Below are 17655 nucleotides of genomic sequence, written 5' to 3' on the forward strand. Positions count from 1 at the left end.
TCTAACCTAAGAAAGCCTGCCATGTCACTGACCCAAACACCCGACTTTGGAGGCTCCGAGTCCCTCCATCCCAACAGAATCCATCTCCGGGCCACCAGGGAGGCAAAGACCCCCCCCCCCCCCCCCCCTCCGGCTCTTCAGACACTCCAAATAATGCCACCTCTGGACTCGGAGTCACCCGCCCTGCCAGGACCTCTGACATGATATCTGAAAATCCCTGCCAAAATCCCCTCAGCTCCGGATACTCCCAAAACATATGCGCATGGTTTGCAGGACCGCCCATACCTGTCCTCCACCTCCTCAAAAAATCTGCTCATCCAGGCCGCAGTCATATGAGCCCTGTCAACCACCTTGAATTCGATCAGGCTAAGCCTGGCATATGATGAGTATTCATTGAATCTCTTCAGGGCCTCCTCCCATAACCAAACTTCTAATTCTTCCTCCCACTTCCTCTTCACCTCTCCTATTGGAACCCCTTCTCACTCCATCAGTTCCTTATATATTTCCGAGACCCTCCCCTCCCCGACCCCTGTTTTTGACATTACCTTATCCTGTAGTTCCCTTAGTGGGAGGAGGGAGAAGCCCGGGATCCAGCTAGCTTTTTCCCCATATTCATAAACCGCCCCCTTTACCCTCCTCAGCTGTCCCACCGCCTCACCTGTGGACAGGAGCCCAAATTCTAGCTGCAGTCTCTGACGCTCCTTCAAAAGCCCGTCATCTGGAGACTCTGCATATCTCCTGTCCACCTGTAAATTTTCACCTACCATTCTGTCCAACTCCACCCGCTCAGCCTTGTCCATATGGGCCCGCATTGAGATGAATTCCCCCGATAACCGCCATCAGTGCCTTCCAACCCACCCCCTCCGAAACATTACCCGTGTCATTGATCCCTATATATCCCCGAATGGCCTCTCTCACATGCCTCCTCCTCCGTAACAGCCCCACATCCAACCTCCATTGCAGGCGCTGGGTCTTTCGTTTGCTAACTTGCAAGTCCACCCAGTGCGGGGCGTGGTGTGATACAACTATTGCTGAATATTCAGCATCTACCACCTCAGCCAGCAGCGTCTTGTCCACAACAAAAAAGTCGACCCAGGAATACACCTTATGCACATGGGAGTAGAACGAATACTTCTTACTCCTCGGCCTCCCAAATCTCCACGGATCGACTCCCACCATGTGCTCCATGAACCCCGACAGCTGCCTCGCCATGGCCGATACCTTCACAGACCGAGAACTCGACTGGTCCAACCTTGGGTCAAGGACCGTATTGAAATCTCCCCCCATAATTAGTCGATGTGAATCTAGGTCCGGGATCTTCCCAGTACCCATCTCACAAACTCAACGTCATCTCAGTTCAGGATATATATATTTACCAACACCACGGCCATTCCCTTCAGCTTACCACTAACCATAACATGTCTACATCCCGGTCCACTTTTATATTCCCCACCTCGAATGCCACCCGTTTATTAACCAAGCTCGCCACTCCCCTCATTTTAAAGTCTAATCCCGAATTGAACACCTGTCCAACCCATCCCTTCCTTAACCTAATCTGATCCCCCATCTTCATATGTGTCTCCTGTTACATGGCCACGTCTGCCTTCAGTTGCCTCAAGTGCCCTTTTGACTGGCCCATTCAGTCCCTGAACGTTCCACGGGACCAGACTGGTCGGGGAGCACCCAGTCCCCCTCCCCTGCCGATCAACCATAACCTCTCCTAGGCCAGTCTTCGGCCCATGTCCCGCACCTCCAAGCCCGCCCTCGGGCAACCACCGTCATCAACCCTCCTCCTCCTTAACTTTCAAAGTCCCCTCCCTGTCAGCAGTATAATCTCCCCCCCCCCCCCCCCCCCCCCACCACCACCACCACTCCCCCTCCAACACCCCCCAATCGATCTTCAGTTCACCCTCCACTTTGCTTCCATGACTAGCCCGCCTGGCAGTCCCCGCCCATGACGCCTAGCACCCTACTCCCCACTGTTTCCCCTCCCCCACTCTTAGTGCAAACCGTCAAAACAAAGGCAAGAAGTAAAAACAATTAAACAATCCCTCCCAAGGTCCGAACACAGAGACCCACTCCTCATCCCTTAACAAATAACTGTAAACCAGCCTAACCCCAAAAGAAAAAAATGAAAAAACAAAAGAAACCCGATCACTAAAGATCCAATGTTTTTCATAGTACAGTACATGCACTCTACTTCTCCTCCATCAAAGTTCAAAGTCCTCCTTCTCGTGCCAGTCCATTCGCTTTCATGAAGTCCACTGCCTCCTCCGCCGAGCCAAAGTACAACCCCTGTCCCCCATAAGTCACCTATAGGCCAGGTACAGTAGACCAAACTTAACGGCCTTCTTGTACAGGGCCGACTTGATCTTATTCAAGCTCGCCCTCTTCTTCGCCAGCACTGCCCCCAGGTCCTGATATACACAAATTTCAACACCTTCCCAGATGCATCGCCTCATCTGCCTGGCCCACCTCATGATATGTTCCTTATCCAGGAACCAATGCAACCGTAGGTGGCTTGCCCCCCTGTGGCTTGCACATCAGCACCCTATGGGCTTGATCCATCTCTAATGGCCGGTCAGACGCACCTTCCCCAAGAAGCTTCTCCAGCATCTTCCCAACATACACACCCGCATCCATTCCTTTGCATCCTCCAGCAGGCCTACGATCCGGATGTTCAGCATATGAGAACGGTTCTCCAAGTCCTCCTCTTTCTCCAGCAGTCACTTCTGCTGGTCTCGCATCAGTCCCATCTCCACTGCCATCGAGGTGGACTATTCCTCATGCTCCCGCGCCAGCTCCTCCAACCTCTGGATTGCCTATCCCTGGGCTGCCAGTCTTGTCTCCACGCGGTCAACCACTGCCTTGATCGAGTCACGCCCAGACCAGGTCCTCCAAACTTTCCTTCCGCTGCTAGGTGAATTTCTCGTTCAAGGACGTCACCAGCTGCTCCATCGATCAATTGGCTGGCAGGGCCGGACCCTGTCCCTGCCCACCCGCCAGCTCCGCGTGCTTTGCCAGCTCCTCACCACTCAGCCAACTGGTTTGCTATTTTCCGGGCACTTCTGGTCCACCGCTCCATAAACTAGGGGTCGCTCTCTTCTGCTCTCACTTCTACACCTTTTATCCTCAAAATTCTTGCTACAAACCGGGCGAAAAAAAGATCACCATGAATGGGAGGTATCAAATATGTGACCACTCACTCCATGGCCACCACTGGAGGTCCACTGAATATTATTAATGTACAGGTACAAAGACTATCGTTGGGCGAGGAAATCAAAGGTTATAAGGGGGCAGATGAGAAAGTGGAACTCAAAGCGAACAAATCAGCTATGATCTTATTAAATGGCAGAATGTCTCAAGGGACCGAATGGCCTACTCCTTTTTTGTATATTTGTATTAACTGGCAGCATTTAGCAGCTGGAACCCTTATGAATTCGCCCTCTCTTAAAAAGGGGCCAACTTCATTTTTGGCCCAAACGACTCCCCATTTCCTCACACCACCATCCCATATGACACCTTCGCCTAAGTGGCAAGACAAGAAAGATGCATTAAATCTTTAAATTTTCTATGTGCAGTTGGTGCCCACTCCGGAGTGTGACATGGATAGAGGCCTCATAAGATTTTTAACTCTCCCTTACATTTCGATGCCTTGCAACTTCTGCACTTTCCAAACTATAAGAGCATATGAAATAGGAACAGGAGTAGACCGGTTGGCCCCTCGAGCCATTGAATAGAATCTTCGCTGATCCGACATTCCTCACAACCACCTTGCGGCCGTTTCTCCGTAACCCTTGATTCCCTTACTGATCACAAGTCTCTAGATCTTGTGTCTCAGTACACAAGGACACTGCCCCCACCCCACTCTGGTGGCAAGGACTTCCAAAAAGGCACAACCTTCAAAAGAAATTCCTCCTCATCTTAGTCTCAAATTGGCACCCCTTTATTCTGAGACTATACCCTCTGGTTCTAGACTCTCCCATGAGGAGAAACATCCTTTCAGCATTTACTCTGTCAAGCCCTTTAAGAATCCTATATGTTTCAATGAGATCACCTTTCGTTCCCATAACCCAAAGATGTGCAGGCTAGGTGGATTGGCCACCCTAAATTGCCCCTTAATTGGAAAAAATGAATTGGGTACACTAAATTTATTTTTAAAATAGTATTTTTTTTTTATAAGTGTAATGAAGTAAGCAAAAAACCCTCTTCATTTTAAAAACATCGCAGTTTCGGTATAGATTTTTTATAGCAGAGCACTTAGAAAGCAGTGGCAGGACCAGACAGAGTTCAATGGTCGTACTGCGTGGGTTTCCTCTGGGTGCTCCGGTTTCCTCCCACAGTCCAAAGACGTGCAGGTTAGGTGGATTGGCCATGATAAATTGCCGAGTGACCAAAAAGGTTAGGACGGGTTATTGGGTTATGGGGATAGGGTGGAAGTCAGGGCTTAAGTGGGTCGGTGCAGTCTTGATGGGCCGAATGGCCTCCTTCTGCACTGTATGTTCTTGCCTCTTAATCAAAAGTTCCACTCATGGAGATTTCAGCACAGAACCCAAGTTGATACTTCTAAGTGCATTCCTGAGGAAGTGTTGCATTGTCAGTGAATGACAGAATCATAGAGCGGTTACAGCACAGGTGATGGTTATTCAGCCAGTCGTGTCTTGTGCTGACCTTTTGAGGGAGCAGTTCACCAAGTACGACTTCGCTACCTTCTCTCTGCAGCCCTGGAAATTTCTCATTTTTTATAGAACGATCAAATTCCCTTCCGAAAGACTCAACTCGCTCTCCTCACGCTCAGGCAGTGTATTCAAGATCCTATCCATTCACTGCGTGCAGAAGTGATTCCTTGGGTCTCCGTTGCTTCTTTTGCTAATTATCTTGAATCTCTGGTTCTCAATCCTTCACCATTGGGAACAGTTTCTCCCTATCTACTCTGTCCAGACCCTTCGTGATTTTGAACACTTCCAGCAAATTCCTCTCAACATTCTCTTCTCCAAGTAGAAAAGTCCCAACCTCTCAAATCTATCTACGTAACCGAAGTTCCTCATGCCTGGAACAATTCTAATGACTCTTTTCTGCATTGTCTTGAATGTATTCACATTCTTCCTAAAGTTTGGTGCTCAGCACTGGACACAATCCTGCAGTTGAGCCCGTACCAGTGTTTTATACAGGTTTCAAATGTCTTTGCTTTTGTACTCTATGCCTCTAATAATAAAGCCCAGGATTCCGTATGCTTTATTAACCCCGCTCTCACCCTGTCTTGCCACCTACAATAACCTATGGATATGTGCACCCAGGTCCCTCTACACCAGGGGTTGGTTTAGCACACTGGGCTAAATCGCTGGCTTTTAAAGCAGACCAAGCAGGCCAGCAGCAAGGTTCAATTCCCGTACCAGCCTCCCCGAACAGGCGCCGGAATGTGGCGGCTAGGGGCTTTTCACAGTAACTTCATTGAAGCCTACTTGTGACAATAAGCGATTTTCATTTCATTCATTTTCATTCTGCACCCCTTTTAGAGTTGTACCCTTTATTTATTATCTCAGCATTCTTCCTTCAACATGATTCACTTCACACTCCTCTGCACTGAATTTCATCCACTTGTCCACACATTCCACCAACCTGTCTGTCATGATATCCATATTAACATATCATGGTGCAATCACACACACACACACACTGATGGACAGGTCGACGGACCAATCAACACACACGCAACATCACAGCCAATCACCAGTGAGAGCACATGACATGTTGGGTGTTCCGATATACAAATGAACCAACACAGTTGTAGATGGTACAACTCGGTTTTATTAATCTGTACAATAACAACTGTTAACTTCTGGCTGTGGTTCGTACTTCACCAGTTAACCTGTGGACCCAGCCCTAGCACTATCTTAGAGAGGCACTCAGCACATGGTGTATGTCTGAGTGGTACGCTGTGAGCTCTGTGCTCTGAGCTATCTCCTGAGCGGGAACTGTGGTGTTCCCTGTTTTATAGTGCGTGTGCTCTCACTGGTGATTGGCTGCGATGTTGTGTGTGTGTTGATTGGTCCGTCGACCTGTCCATCAGTGTGTGTGTGTGTGATTGCACCATGATATGTTAATATGGATATCATGACACTGTCTATGTCCTTTTGAAGTTCTACGCTATCCTCAAGTTGACAAAAGTTTCCTATGATCTGCGAATTTTGAAATTATGCCATGCAAGCTAAGGTACAAGTCATTTATATATCAGGGAGAACAGGGGACCTGACGGCCAGCCCTAGGGAACTCCATTATAATCCTTTCTCTAGTTGAAAAAACAACTTTTCACTGCTACTCTTTCCTGTTACTCAGCCAATTTTGTATCCATATCACTACCATCCCTCTTATTCCATGAGCTATAACTCTCCTCTCAAATCTGTTGAGCGGTACTTTTGTCAAATGTTTTTTGGAAGTCCATGCACATCATATCAACAGCAATTCCCTTATGAACGCTCAGTGTTACATCATCAAAAAACTCAAGCAAGTTGGAACACAATTTGCCTTTAACAAATTCATGTGTGCTTTCTTGAATTAATCCACATTTTTCGCAGTGACCATTAATTCCCCAAATTATCGTTTCCAAAAGCTTCCCGACTACTGTGGTTAAAGTGAACGCCCTGCCCAATAAAAACATTTATTAAAAAAAAGTGAATGCCCTGTAGCTTCTGGGCTTACCGGTGCACTTTTTTTTGGAACAAGAATGTAAATTTTCAATTAACCGCCGAGTCTAAAGATTGGAAATCTAGGGTTAGTACCTCTACAATGTCCACTCACTTCCTTCAGTAGGTCCCCATTTTCTCTCTCTTGCCCTTCTTAAATAATGGGGCGATAATTGCTACCTTCCAATCTGTGGACATCATTCCAGAATCTATAGAATTTTGAAGATGATCACAAATACATCCACTATCTCCACAGCTGCCTCTTTCAATACTCTGGGATGTCAAATATCAGATCCTGGAAAATTATCAACCTTCAGTTCCATTAATTCCTCCAACACAACCTTCGTAAGATTTCCTTCAATTCCCCATTCTGCCTAATCCCTTCCATCTCTAATTCTGAGAGGTTTCTCTCCTCAGGTGAAGACAGACAACATAATAATTTAGCTTGTCTGCCATTTCTCTATTCTCCATTATAAATTTTCCTGATTTTGCCTGCAATGAACCCACATTTGTCTCTGCCAAATGTTTCCTTTTTACACATCTATAGAAGCTTCAGTCTGTGTTGATGCTATTTTGCTAAGTTTCATTCTCTGGTCTGCTCATCCTCTCATTGCTGGTTACTGGACATAGTTGCACGATAACTAACAAGTAGTTTGATGACTGGACAGCACTTTGGACTTCCTGCGGTTGTGAAAGGTGTGAATCTTCCAGATTGTCTTTATTTTGTCGTGGGGTTCAGAAGATATGGGGACAGAATTGAAATTTATGGGTGAAAGTCTACAAGCTGTCACTTCGGAACAGCACAGGAATTCATTCTGCAATACTGATTTATGAAATGGATTCCCACTGTCGTTCACAGAATGCAAGTCAAGAGGGACAACCAGAATGTAAAACCAGATACAGCTTAGTGCACATGTTTGGTATCATCGAACAACTGGTTGCACGTGGGTGGTGATACAGGAACATGAGTGTAGAAATGCAATGGTTGGGTGGCACGGTGGCACAGCGGTTAGCACTGCTGCCTACGGCCCTGAGGACCCGGTTTCGAGTCCCGGTCCCAGTCACTGTCCGTGTGGAATTTGCACATTCTCCGTGTCCGAGTGGGTTTCACCCCACAACCCCAAAGATGTACAGGATAGGTGGATTGGACACGCTAAATTGCCCCTTAATTGCCTTCCTAATTAATTGCTGCACCTGCACACTAACTTCTTGTGATTCATCTATGAGGACACCCTGATCCTCTGTACTGCAGTCTCTCTCCACTTAAGTAGTATTCTGCTTTTTTATTGTTCTTGCCAAAGTGGACAACCTCACATTTTCTTACACGGTACTCCATCTGCCAAATTTCTGCTCATTCACTTAATCTATCTATATCCCTTTTCAAGCTCTGTATCCTCCTCACAACTTGCTTCCCTATCTATCTTTGTATTTTTTGCTACAAAACACTGGGTTCTTCATCCAAGTCATTAATCTAGATCATAAATGATTCAGGTCTCAACACTGATCCCTGTGGCAGTCCACTATAGTTCACCAAATGAAAATAACCTAAGGTTTTAAATATGAACAAAGGAAACTATAAACATAGGAGGAGCAAGTTGGCTATGGTGGAGTGGGAAAATACACTAAAGAATTTGATGGTAGAAGGGAAATAACTAGTATTAAAAGTAGTATTACAAGAAATATATATTTTTTATAGCAGAGCACTTAGAAAGCAGTGGCAGGATCAGACAGAGTCAGCATAGATTTATGAAGGGGAAATCATGCTTGACAAATCTACTGGAATTCTTCAAGGATGTAACGATTAGAATTAATGAAGGGGGGCCAGTGGATGTGGTGTATTTGGACTTTGAGAAGGCTTTTGACAAAGTCCCACATAAACGATTAGCGTGTAACATTAAAGCGTATGGGATTGGGAGTAGTGTATTGAGATGGTAAAAAACTGGTTGGCAGACAGGAAACAAAGGAATTAATGGGTCTTTTTCAAATTGGCAGGCAGTGACTGTGGGGTACCGTAGGGATCGGTGCTAGGACCCCAGCTTTTCACAATATATATTAATGATTTAGATGAAGGAACAAAATGTCATATCTCCAAATTTGCAGATGACACCAAGTTGGGTGGGAGGGTGAGCTGTGAGAAGGATGCAGAAATATTTCAGTGTGATTTAGACAAGTTGAGTTAGTGGGCAAATGAACGGCAGATGCAGTATAATTTGGATAAATGAAAGGTTATCCACTTTGGTCACAGAAACAAGAGGCAGACCATTATCTGAATGGCCATAAATTAGGAGAGGGGAACATACAATGAGACCTGGGTGTCCTCATACACCAGTCACTGAAGGTAAGCATGCAGGTGCAGCAGGCTGTAAAGAAAGCAAATGGTATGTTAGCCTTCATTGCGAGAGGATCTATGATTCGAGTACAGGAGCAGGGATGTGTTGCTGCAATTATACAGGGCCTTGGTGAGGCCACACCTGGAATATCGTGTGCAATTTTGGTCTCAGAAAGGGTACTGAGGAGATTTTCATGATGGTTCCATGGCTGAGGGATTTCAGTTCTGCAGAGAAAGGAGAAGCCAGGACTCCTTAATTGGAAAAAATAATTGGTACTCTAAATTTTACAAAGAAGAGTATAGACAGGCAGAGGGATCTGGGTGTACAGGTCCACATGTCATTGAAAGTGGCAACGCAGATGGAGAAGGTAGTCAAGAAGGCATATGGCATGCTTGCCTTTATTAGACTGGGCATGGAGTATAAAAATTGGCAAGTCATGCTGCAGCTGTATAGAACCTTAGTTCAGCCACATTTGGGATATAGTGTTCAATTCTGGTCCAGAAGGATGTGAAGGCTTTGGAGAGGGTACAGAAGAGGTTTACCAGGACACTGCCTGATATGGAGGGATTAGTTATGAGGAGAGATTGGAAAACTCGGTTTGTTCTCACTGGAACGACAGAGGTTGAGGGGCAATCTGATAGAAGTCTACAAAGTTGAGGGGCTTGGACAGAGTGGATAGTCAGAAGCTTTTTCCCAGGGTGGAAGAGCCAATTTCTAGGGAATGTAGGTTGAAGATGTGAGGGGCAAAGTTCTGAGGAAGTATGTAAGGGAATCATTTTTACACAGAGGATAGTGGGTGCCTGGAACTCACTGCCGGAGTAGATGGTGGAAGCAGATGTGATAGTGACGTTTAAGGGGTGTTATAAAGAGGATGGGAATAGAAGAATACGGACGTCGGAAGTGTGGAAGGTTTTAGGTTAGACCGGCAGTATGGTCAGCGCAGGCTTGGAGGGCGGAAGAGCCTGTTCCTGTGCTATACTTTTCTTTGTTCTTTGGTCTCCTCAAAGAGAAGGTCAAGAGGAGTTTTGATAGAGGACTTCAAAATCATGAATGGCGGGGTGACACGTGACACAGTGGTTAGCACTGGAACTGCAGCACTGAGGACCCAGGTTTGAATCCCAGCCCTGGGTCACTATCTGTGTGGAGTTTGCACATTCTCCGTGTCTGCGAGGGTTTCACCCCCACAACCCAAAGATGTGGAGGTTAGTTGGATTGGCCACGCTAAATTGCCCCTTAATTGGAAAATAAAATAATTGGGTACTCTAAATTTTATTTAAAAAAAATCATGAATGGCTTTTTGATGTAGTAACAGTTTCTAGCGGCAGAAGGGTATCTGGTGTTTCCATGCTCTTCCAGCAGGAGTCATTTGATAGCAAACAGGAGTAGAACATCGATTTGTTCTCCCTGCAACACCCATCTCCACGCTATCACTGCATAGCTCAGAGGCACAGGAGTTATCATACATCATTGGAAAAAATGAATTGGGTACTCAAAATTAAAAAAAACACCGCTTGGCTGAAACCACAAATTAGTACAGACTAAAGATTCTTCTTGCAGGAAACCAAAATAGGGGCTGGTTTAGCACACTGGGCTAAATCGCTGGCTTTTAAAGCAGACCAAGCAGGCCAGCAGCACGGTTCAATTCCCATACCAGCCTCCCCGAACAGGCGCTGGAATGTGGCGACTAGGGGCTTCTCACAGTAACTTCATTTGAAGCCTACTCGTGACAATAAGCGATTTTCATTTCATTTCATTTCAAATAGCGACCATTGGCAGAATGTTTGACCATGAGATGCTGCACATTAGCTATTTTAAACTCTTATTTCCTCCCTCCATGACCCGGTGCTAATTAGAGCAAATGCGTTGATATCTTGCTGATATCATTTCACAAAATGTCTGTCTCAGATATTTGGAAGAGCTATCCAATTCATCACACTCCCATAGTCTTCAATCTATAGCCCATCCAATTCATCCTTTTTGTGGATATAACCAATAGCCTTTTCAAAGTTACAACTGAATCGGTTTCCACTATCCTTTTAGGCAGTGCATTTATTCTAATCCTATCCTGCAAACCCTTCACTCCCCAACTGGATTTTAGGTGTCCACGAAGCACAGATCAAATTGGTTAACTTATCTGTGAGATCTGCACAGGATGTTTGACCATGAGATGCTGCGAGGGGACACCGCAGAGGGCAGTGAGGCTATATGGGTAGAGATCAGGAATAAGAAGGGTGCAGTCACAATGTTGGGGGTATACTACAGGCCTCCCAACAGCCAGCGGGAGATAGAGGAGCAGATAGGTAGACAGATTTTGGAAAAGAGTAAAAACAACAGGGTTGTGGTGATGGGAGACTTCAACTTCCCCAATATTGACTGGGACTCACTTAGTGCCAGGGGCTTAGACGGGGCGGAGTTTGTAAGGAGCATCCAGGAGGGCTTCTTAAAACAATATGTAGACAGTCCAACTAGGGAAGGGGCGGTACTGGACCTGGTATTGGGGAATGAGCCCGGCCAGGTGGTAGATGTTTCAGTAGGGGAGCATTTCGGTAACAGTGACCACAATTCAGTAAGTTTTAAAGTACTGGTGGACAAGGATAAGAGTGGTCCGAGGATGAATCTGCTAAATTGGGGGAAGGCTAATTATAACAATATTAGGCGGGAACTGAAGAACATAGATTGGGGGCGGATGTTTGAGGGCAAATCAGCATCTGACATGTGGGAGGCTTTCAAGTGGCAGTTGAAAGGAATACAGGACCGGCATGTTCCTGTGAGGAAGAAAGATAAATACGGCAATTTTCGGGAACCTTGGATGACGAGTGATATTGTAGGCCTCGTCAAAAAAAAAAAAGGAGGCATTTGTCAGGGCTAAAAGGCTGGGAACAGACGAAGCCTGCGTGGAATATAAGGAAAGTAGGAAGGAACTTAAGCAAGGAGTCAGGAGGGCTAGAAGGGGTCACGAAAAGTCATTGGCAAATAGGGTTAAGGAAAATCCCAAGGCTTTTTACACGTACATAAAAAGCAAGAGGGTAGCCAGGGAAAGGGTTGGCCCACTGAAGGATAGGCAAGGGAATCTATGTGTGGAGCCAGAGGAAATGGGCGAGGTACTAAATGAATACTTTGCATCAGTATTCACCAAAGAGAAGGAATTGGTAGATGTTGAGTCTGGAGAAGGGGGTGTAGATAGCCTGGGTCACATTGTGATCCAAAAAGACGAGGTGTTGGGTGTCTTAAAAAATATTAAGGTAGATAAGTCCCCAGGGCCTGATGGGATCTACCCCAGAATACTGAAGGAGGCTGGAGAGGAAATTGCTGAGGCCTTGACAGAAATCTTTGGATCCTCGCTGTCTTCAGGGGATGTCCCGGAGGACTGGAGAATAGCCAATGTTGTTCCTCTGTTTAAGAAGGGTAGCAAGGATAATCCCAGGAACTACAGGCCGGTGAGCCTTACTTCAGTGGTAGGGAAATTACTGGAGAGAATTCTTTGAGACAGGATCTACTCCCATTTGGAAGCAAATGGACGTATTAGTGAGAGGCAGCACGGTTTTGTGAAGGGGAGGTCGTGTCTCACTAACTTGATAGAGTTTTTCGAGGAGGTCACTAAGATGATTGATGCAGGTAGGGCAGTAGATGTTGTCTATATGGACTTCAGTAAGGCCTTTGACAAGGTCCCTCATGGTAGACTAGTACAAAAGGTGAAGTCACACGGGATCAGGGGTGAGCTGGCAAGGTGGATACAGAACTGGCTAGGCCATAGAAGGCAGAGAGTAGCAATGGAGGGATGCTTTTCTAATTGGAGGGCTGTGACCAGTGGTGTTCCACAGGGATCAGTGCTGGGACCTTTGCTCTTTGTAGTATATATAAATGATTTGGAGGAAAATGTAACTGGTCTGATTAGTAAGTTTGCAGACGACACAACGGTTGGTGGAATTGCGGATAGCGATGAGGACTGTCGGAGGATACAGCAGGATTTAGATTGTCTGGAGACTTGGGCGGAGAGATGGCAGATGGAGTTTAATCCGGACAAATGCGAGGTAATGCATTCTGGAAGGTCTAATGCAGGTAGGGAATATACAGTGAATGGTAGAACCCTCAAGAGTATTGAAAGTCAAAGAGATCTAGGAGTACAGGTCCACAGGTCATTGAAAGGGGCAACACAGGTGGAGAAGGTAGTCAAGAAGGCATACGGCATGCTTGCCTTCATTGGCCGGGGCATTGAGTATAAGAATTGGCAAGTCATGTTGCAGCTGTATAGAACCTTAGTTAGGCCACACTTGGAGTATAGTGTTCAATTCTGGTCGCCACACTACCAGAAGGATGTGGAGGCTTTAGAGAGGGTGCAGAAGAGATTTACCAGAATGTTGCCTGGTATGGAGGGCATTAGCTATGAGGAGCGATTGAATAAACTCGGTTTGTTCTCACTGGAACAAAGGAGGTTGAGGGGAGACCTGATAGAGGTATACAAAATTATGAGGGGCATAGACAGAGTGGATAGTCAGAGGCTTTTCCCCAGGGTAGAGGGGTCAATTACTAGGGGGCATAGGTTTAAGGTGAGAGGGGCAAGGTTTAGAGTAGATGTACGAGGCAAGTTTTTTTACGCAGAGGGTAGTGGGTGCCTGGAACTCGCTACCGGAGGAGGTAGTGGAAGCAGGGACGATCGGGACATTTAAGGGGCATCTTGACAAATATATGAATAGGATGGGAATAGAAGGATACGGACCCAGGAAGTGTAGAAGATTGTAGTTTAGTGGGGCAGCATGGTCGGCACGGGCTTGGAGGGCCGAAGGGCCTGTTCCTGTGCTGCACATTTCTTTGTTCTTTGTTCTTTGAAAGAATTAGACAACAAATATCTCATACCACCAGCAGAGAGAGCATATTCCAGAGGATGATGTCCATTACATCTGGAACACAGGAGAAGCCAGCAAACGTACACCTTCACACATCTCCATACTTTCGGTCAAGTAGCACCCTCTATGAATGCTGACACAGTGGTTAGCACTGCTGTCTCAAGGCGCCAGGGACCCGGGTTCAATTGCGGCCTCGGGTGACTGTCCATGTGGAGTTTACACGTTCTCCCCGTATATGCATGGGTTTCCTCCGGGGGCTCTGGTTTCTTCCCACAGTCCAAAGATATGCAGGTTAGGTGGATTGACCATGCTAAATTGTCTCTTAGTGTCCAGGGCTGTGCGAATTGGGTGGGGTTCTGGGGATGGGGTAGTCAAGTGGGCGTGGGTAGGGTGCTCATTCAGAGAACAGGTGCAGACTTGATGGGCCAAATGGCCTCCTTCTGCACTGTCGGGATTCTATGGGAATAACTTGCATTCATACAGTTTATTTAACAGAGGAAAACACCCCAAGGCTTTTCACAAGAATGTAGTCAGACTAAACTTGACAGTACCAAAATAGGACAGATGACAAAATGCTTGTTAAATGTCTTAAAGGAGGGGAGGGAGCCAAAAGGCAGACAAATTGGGGAAGGAGTTCTATAATTTAGGGCCTCGACACCGTCAGCATGGCCATCAATGGCAGGGTGAGAAGTAGAAAAGGGGTACAAGACCACAGTTGGAGAAACGTAGACTTTGTATCGCATATAGGGTTCCCAATTCAAAAAAACTTTAAACGCTACGATTTAAATAATCTGAATATTGGGCTTTACAATATGCTCATGCACAAACAAAAAAGCTCATGGCTTGCAGCTAGCTATGACAGGTCCAATTTCTGCATTTTAATAGTTTAGGCAAAAAGTTTTGGTTTCATTGTGACACTATATTTAAAACAGTCTTGCTGCTTAGCATGGAACACTAAGGTTTCAATCTCAAATTTACCATAGGGTTTGGGACATCCACTTCTTCATCTTGGCAATTTACCCCACCCAGGAAGCACTAACCCACAGTTAAGAATTTGGTTACTGTCACAATTCAAGCAACAGACGTCTCAACTCTCCACCAATCATTATTCTAACAGGTCACTAAGACCCCCATATTCAATGCCTGGTCTGTGCTGAAATAAAGTTCGACTGGACTGAGCAGCCATGAGATAGGATCGAAGGGGAAAGGGAAAAGATTTCCCATTCAACTATTCATATACTCTTCGTGCTGGTCTCCAATCTTCAAACCTCAATAACTTAACTTCAGTCAAATTCAGCAGCTGACTTGCTTGCTGACCTTCATTGGTTTCCAATACACTAGTGCATCAATTTAAAACATTTTATCCTCATGTTCAAATCCCTCTGTGACCTCACCCGCTCCTAACCTTTGTAACCTTGAGCGTAGCAATTCCTGGGGAAAACTCATCTTTCAATTTCTGGCCTATTGTGCACTTTAGGCTCGGCACAACATCGAGGGCCGAAGGGCCTGTTCTATGTTCTATTCCTGATCTCCCTCGTTCCTTAATAGTATTTAATGGCAAAGATAAACTTCTAAATGGGGCTCCCACAGAATGAACAAGAAAATCTTACCAAAATTTGTAAAGCAAGAGCTGGCTGACCTCAGCTTTGGTTGATCTCCGACAGCTCAGAGGCATTAGAACCCACACAGCAAGTCAGCCAAAAGGGAAAGGGACAAAGTGAGATTGCTAATATGTGATCTTAGGATGGACTGAAATTTAATGTTCTTCATGGTCTAATGTTGTGGATGCATTCTGACACAGTCTACATTCTGGGAGTGAAAAGAAGTTACAAGGTTCCATGGACAACCAACGTGGGCCAGTAAATTCCTCAGAGTTGGACAGGGGATATAAGGTACAATACTTAAATAATGGGAAATATACAAAAGCCCCTTGGCATTGGTTCACCCGAGAAATTCAGAAGCTTACAGCAGAGGAGTCAAGCCATTATCATGCAAGTCAGCTCCCTCGTCATGACCTCAAATTGTGAACACAAAAGAAATGAAAATGAATTGACCGAATGCAACTGGTATTGGGCAATCCAGTAGCTACCTCCAGCCTATTTTGACAGGAGGCTTCTTGGATTAACCACAGGAAAATGTCATGCTCGATGTACACGATAGTTGGTGCCTTGGTAGACTTGATGTCTCTCTGGCTTACCTAGCAGTCGCTCAATGTCATCAACCACAACACAGCTCAGTTGGGACTTGTATGCATCCTCAAAGATCTGTCAACAGAAATTAATAGATAAGATTATTAAATAATTCATCGGTTAGGCCTGTGGTAGCACATCTGCTTTTGTAAGTGGAGAGCTTGCACACCGAAATATACACTATGCTTCAGTGTAATGTTACAAAATCTTCAGCAAATTTCAATAATATTGTCATATGCTACGTTCCTGCCAACAAGCCGCATCATACAATATCTGGCATCCATTCCTGAAATTGACAATGGAGGAACTTGATAAAACTTAAATTCTGTCCATCACAAACTCAGCATACACTCACAACAAACCTGAAGGTAAAACTCCATGTCTAAACACAGCATTTGCGTGCCCAATATTCAAAGTGCCATGAAGCGCTTGCACTAGTGTGTTAAAGCCCATGAAGTAGCCAATCAGCCCATCACAGCCAGGGCAGCCCTATAATACATGGTCCTTTTTCCCTACATCCCTGCAAAGTTATCTTCAAGTATTCAACATCTTCCCGTTTGGCGACATTTGATGGATGCTACTTCCACCGAAGTGACTGTTAGGCAATTTCATATCCCAGCAACTCTGTACACAAACATGCGCCTTTTAATCTTTCGCCTTTACATAGAATTTACAGCAAATAAACTGTCCAATCTATACCAGTGTTTATGCTCCATATACACTGCCTTCCATGCTCATGACGACATTGGGATGACATAGTGGCAGTGGTTAGTGCTGCTGCCTCACAGCACCAGGGTCCCAGGTTTAATACTGGCCATGGGTGACCATCAGTGTGTAGTTTGTACATTTTTCTTTGCGTGAGTTTCCTCCGGGTGCTCCAGTTTCCACCCACAGTGCAAAGATGTGCAAGTTGGGTGGATTTGTGATGCTAAATTTCCCCTTGGTGTCCAACGTTTAGATGAGGTTACACGGTTATGGGGCTAGGGCGGGGGAATGGGCTTAGGTGGGGTTCTATTTCAGAGGGTCGGCGCAGAGTTGATTGGCCAAATGGCCTCCTTCTGCACTGTAGGGATTCTACGGAAAGCAATATTCTTATATCCCTTTCTCCCTCCTGTGTTTCTCTAACTTCCCTTTAAATGCACCTATGCTGCTCACCCCAATCTGCGGTAGCAAGTGCCATATTCTCACCACTGAGTGAAGAGATTCCTCTCAAATTTCTTACTTGATTTATCAATCTTACATTTAAAACCACAAGTTTTTAACGTCTTTTCACCTTCACCCTATCAAACATTTTCATAATCTTTAAGTTCTCGCTCAGGGTGCCCCTCAGCATTCTCTTTTCTAGAGATGAGAACCTCATCCTGGTTCAGGCTGGCCTAACAGAAGAACTGAGTGGGTACAACTATCTACCATAGAAATTTATTTTACACTTTAGCATTCCAATATCCTTTTTTCAATACATGACCAAAATTGTGCACAAGTCTTATTGTGCTTTAAACAAGGTTCCTTAGCACTCCAACATTACTTTCCTGCTTTTGAATGGTATTTTTTGAGAAATGAACCCCAAGGCATTTTCTTATGGCTGTTAACCTCCATTGCTACTTCTAAC

General features: G+C 45.6%; 1 protein-coding gene across 2 annotated transcripts in view; it reads right to left on the minus strand.

Annotated features, from left to right (window-relative positions):
• LOC140398375 (vesicle-fusing ATPase) overlaps positions 1–17655 on the minus strand; it is a 405179-nt gene that overhangs the window by 164939 nt on the left and 222585 nt on the right. For both annotated transcript variants that reach the window (XM_072486990.1, XM_072486991.1), the window contains one exon: positions 16055–16121. In XM_072486990.1, coding sequence (XP_072343091.1) covers positions 16055–16121 — 67 coding nt within the window. The remainder of the gene's footprint in view (positions 1–16054; positions 16122–17655) is intronic.

The sequence above is a fragment of the Scyliorhinus torazame genome, chromosome 21 (genome assembly GCF_047496885.1).
Source record: "Scyliorhinus torazame isolate Kashiwa2021f chromosome 21, sScyTor2.1, whole genome shotgun sequence".
Lineage (NCBI taxonomy): Eukaryota > Metazoa > Chordata > Chondrichthyes > Carcharhiniformes > Scyliorhinidae > Scyliorhinus > Scyliorhinus torazame.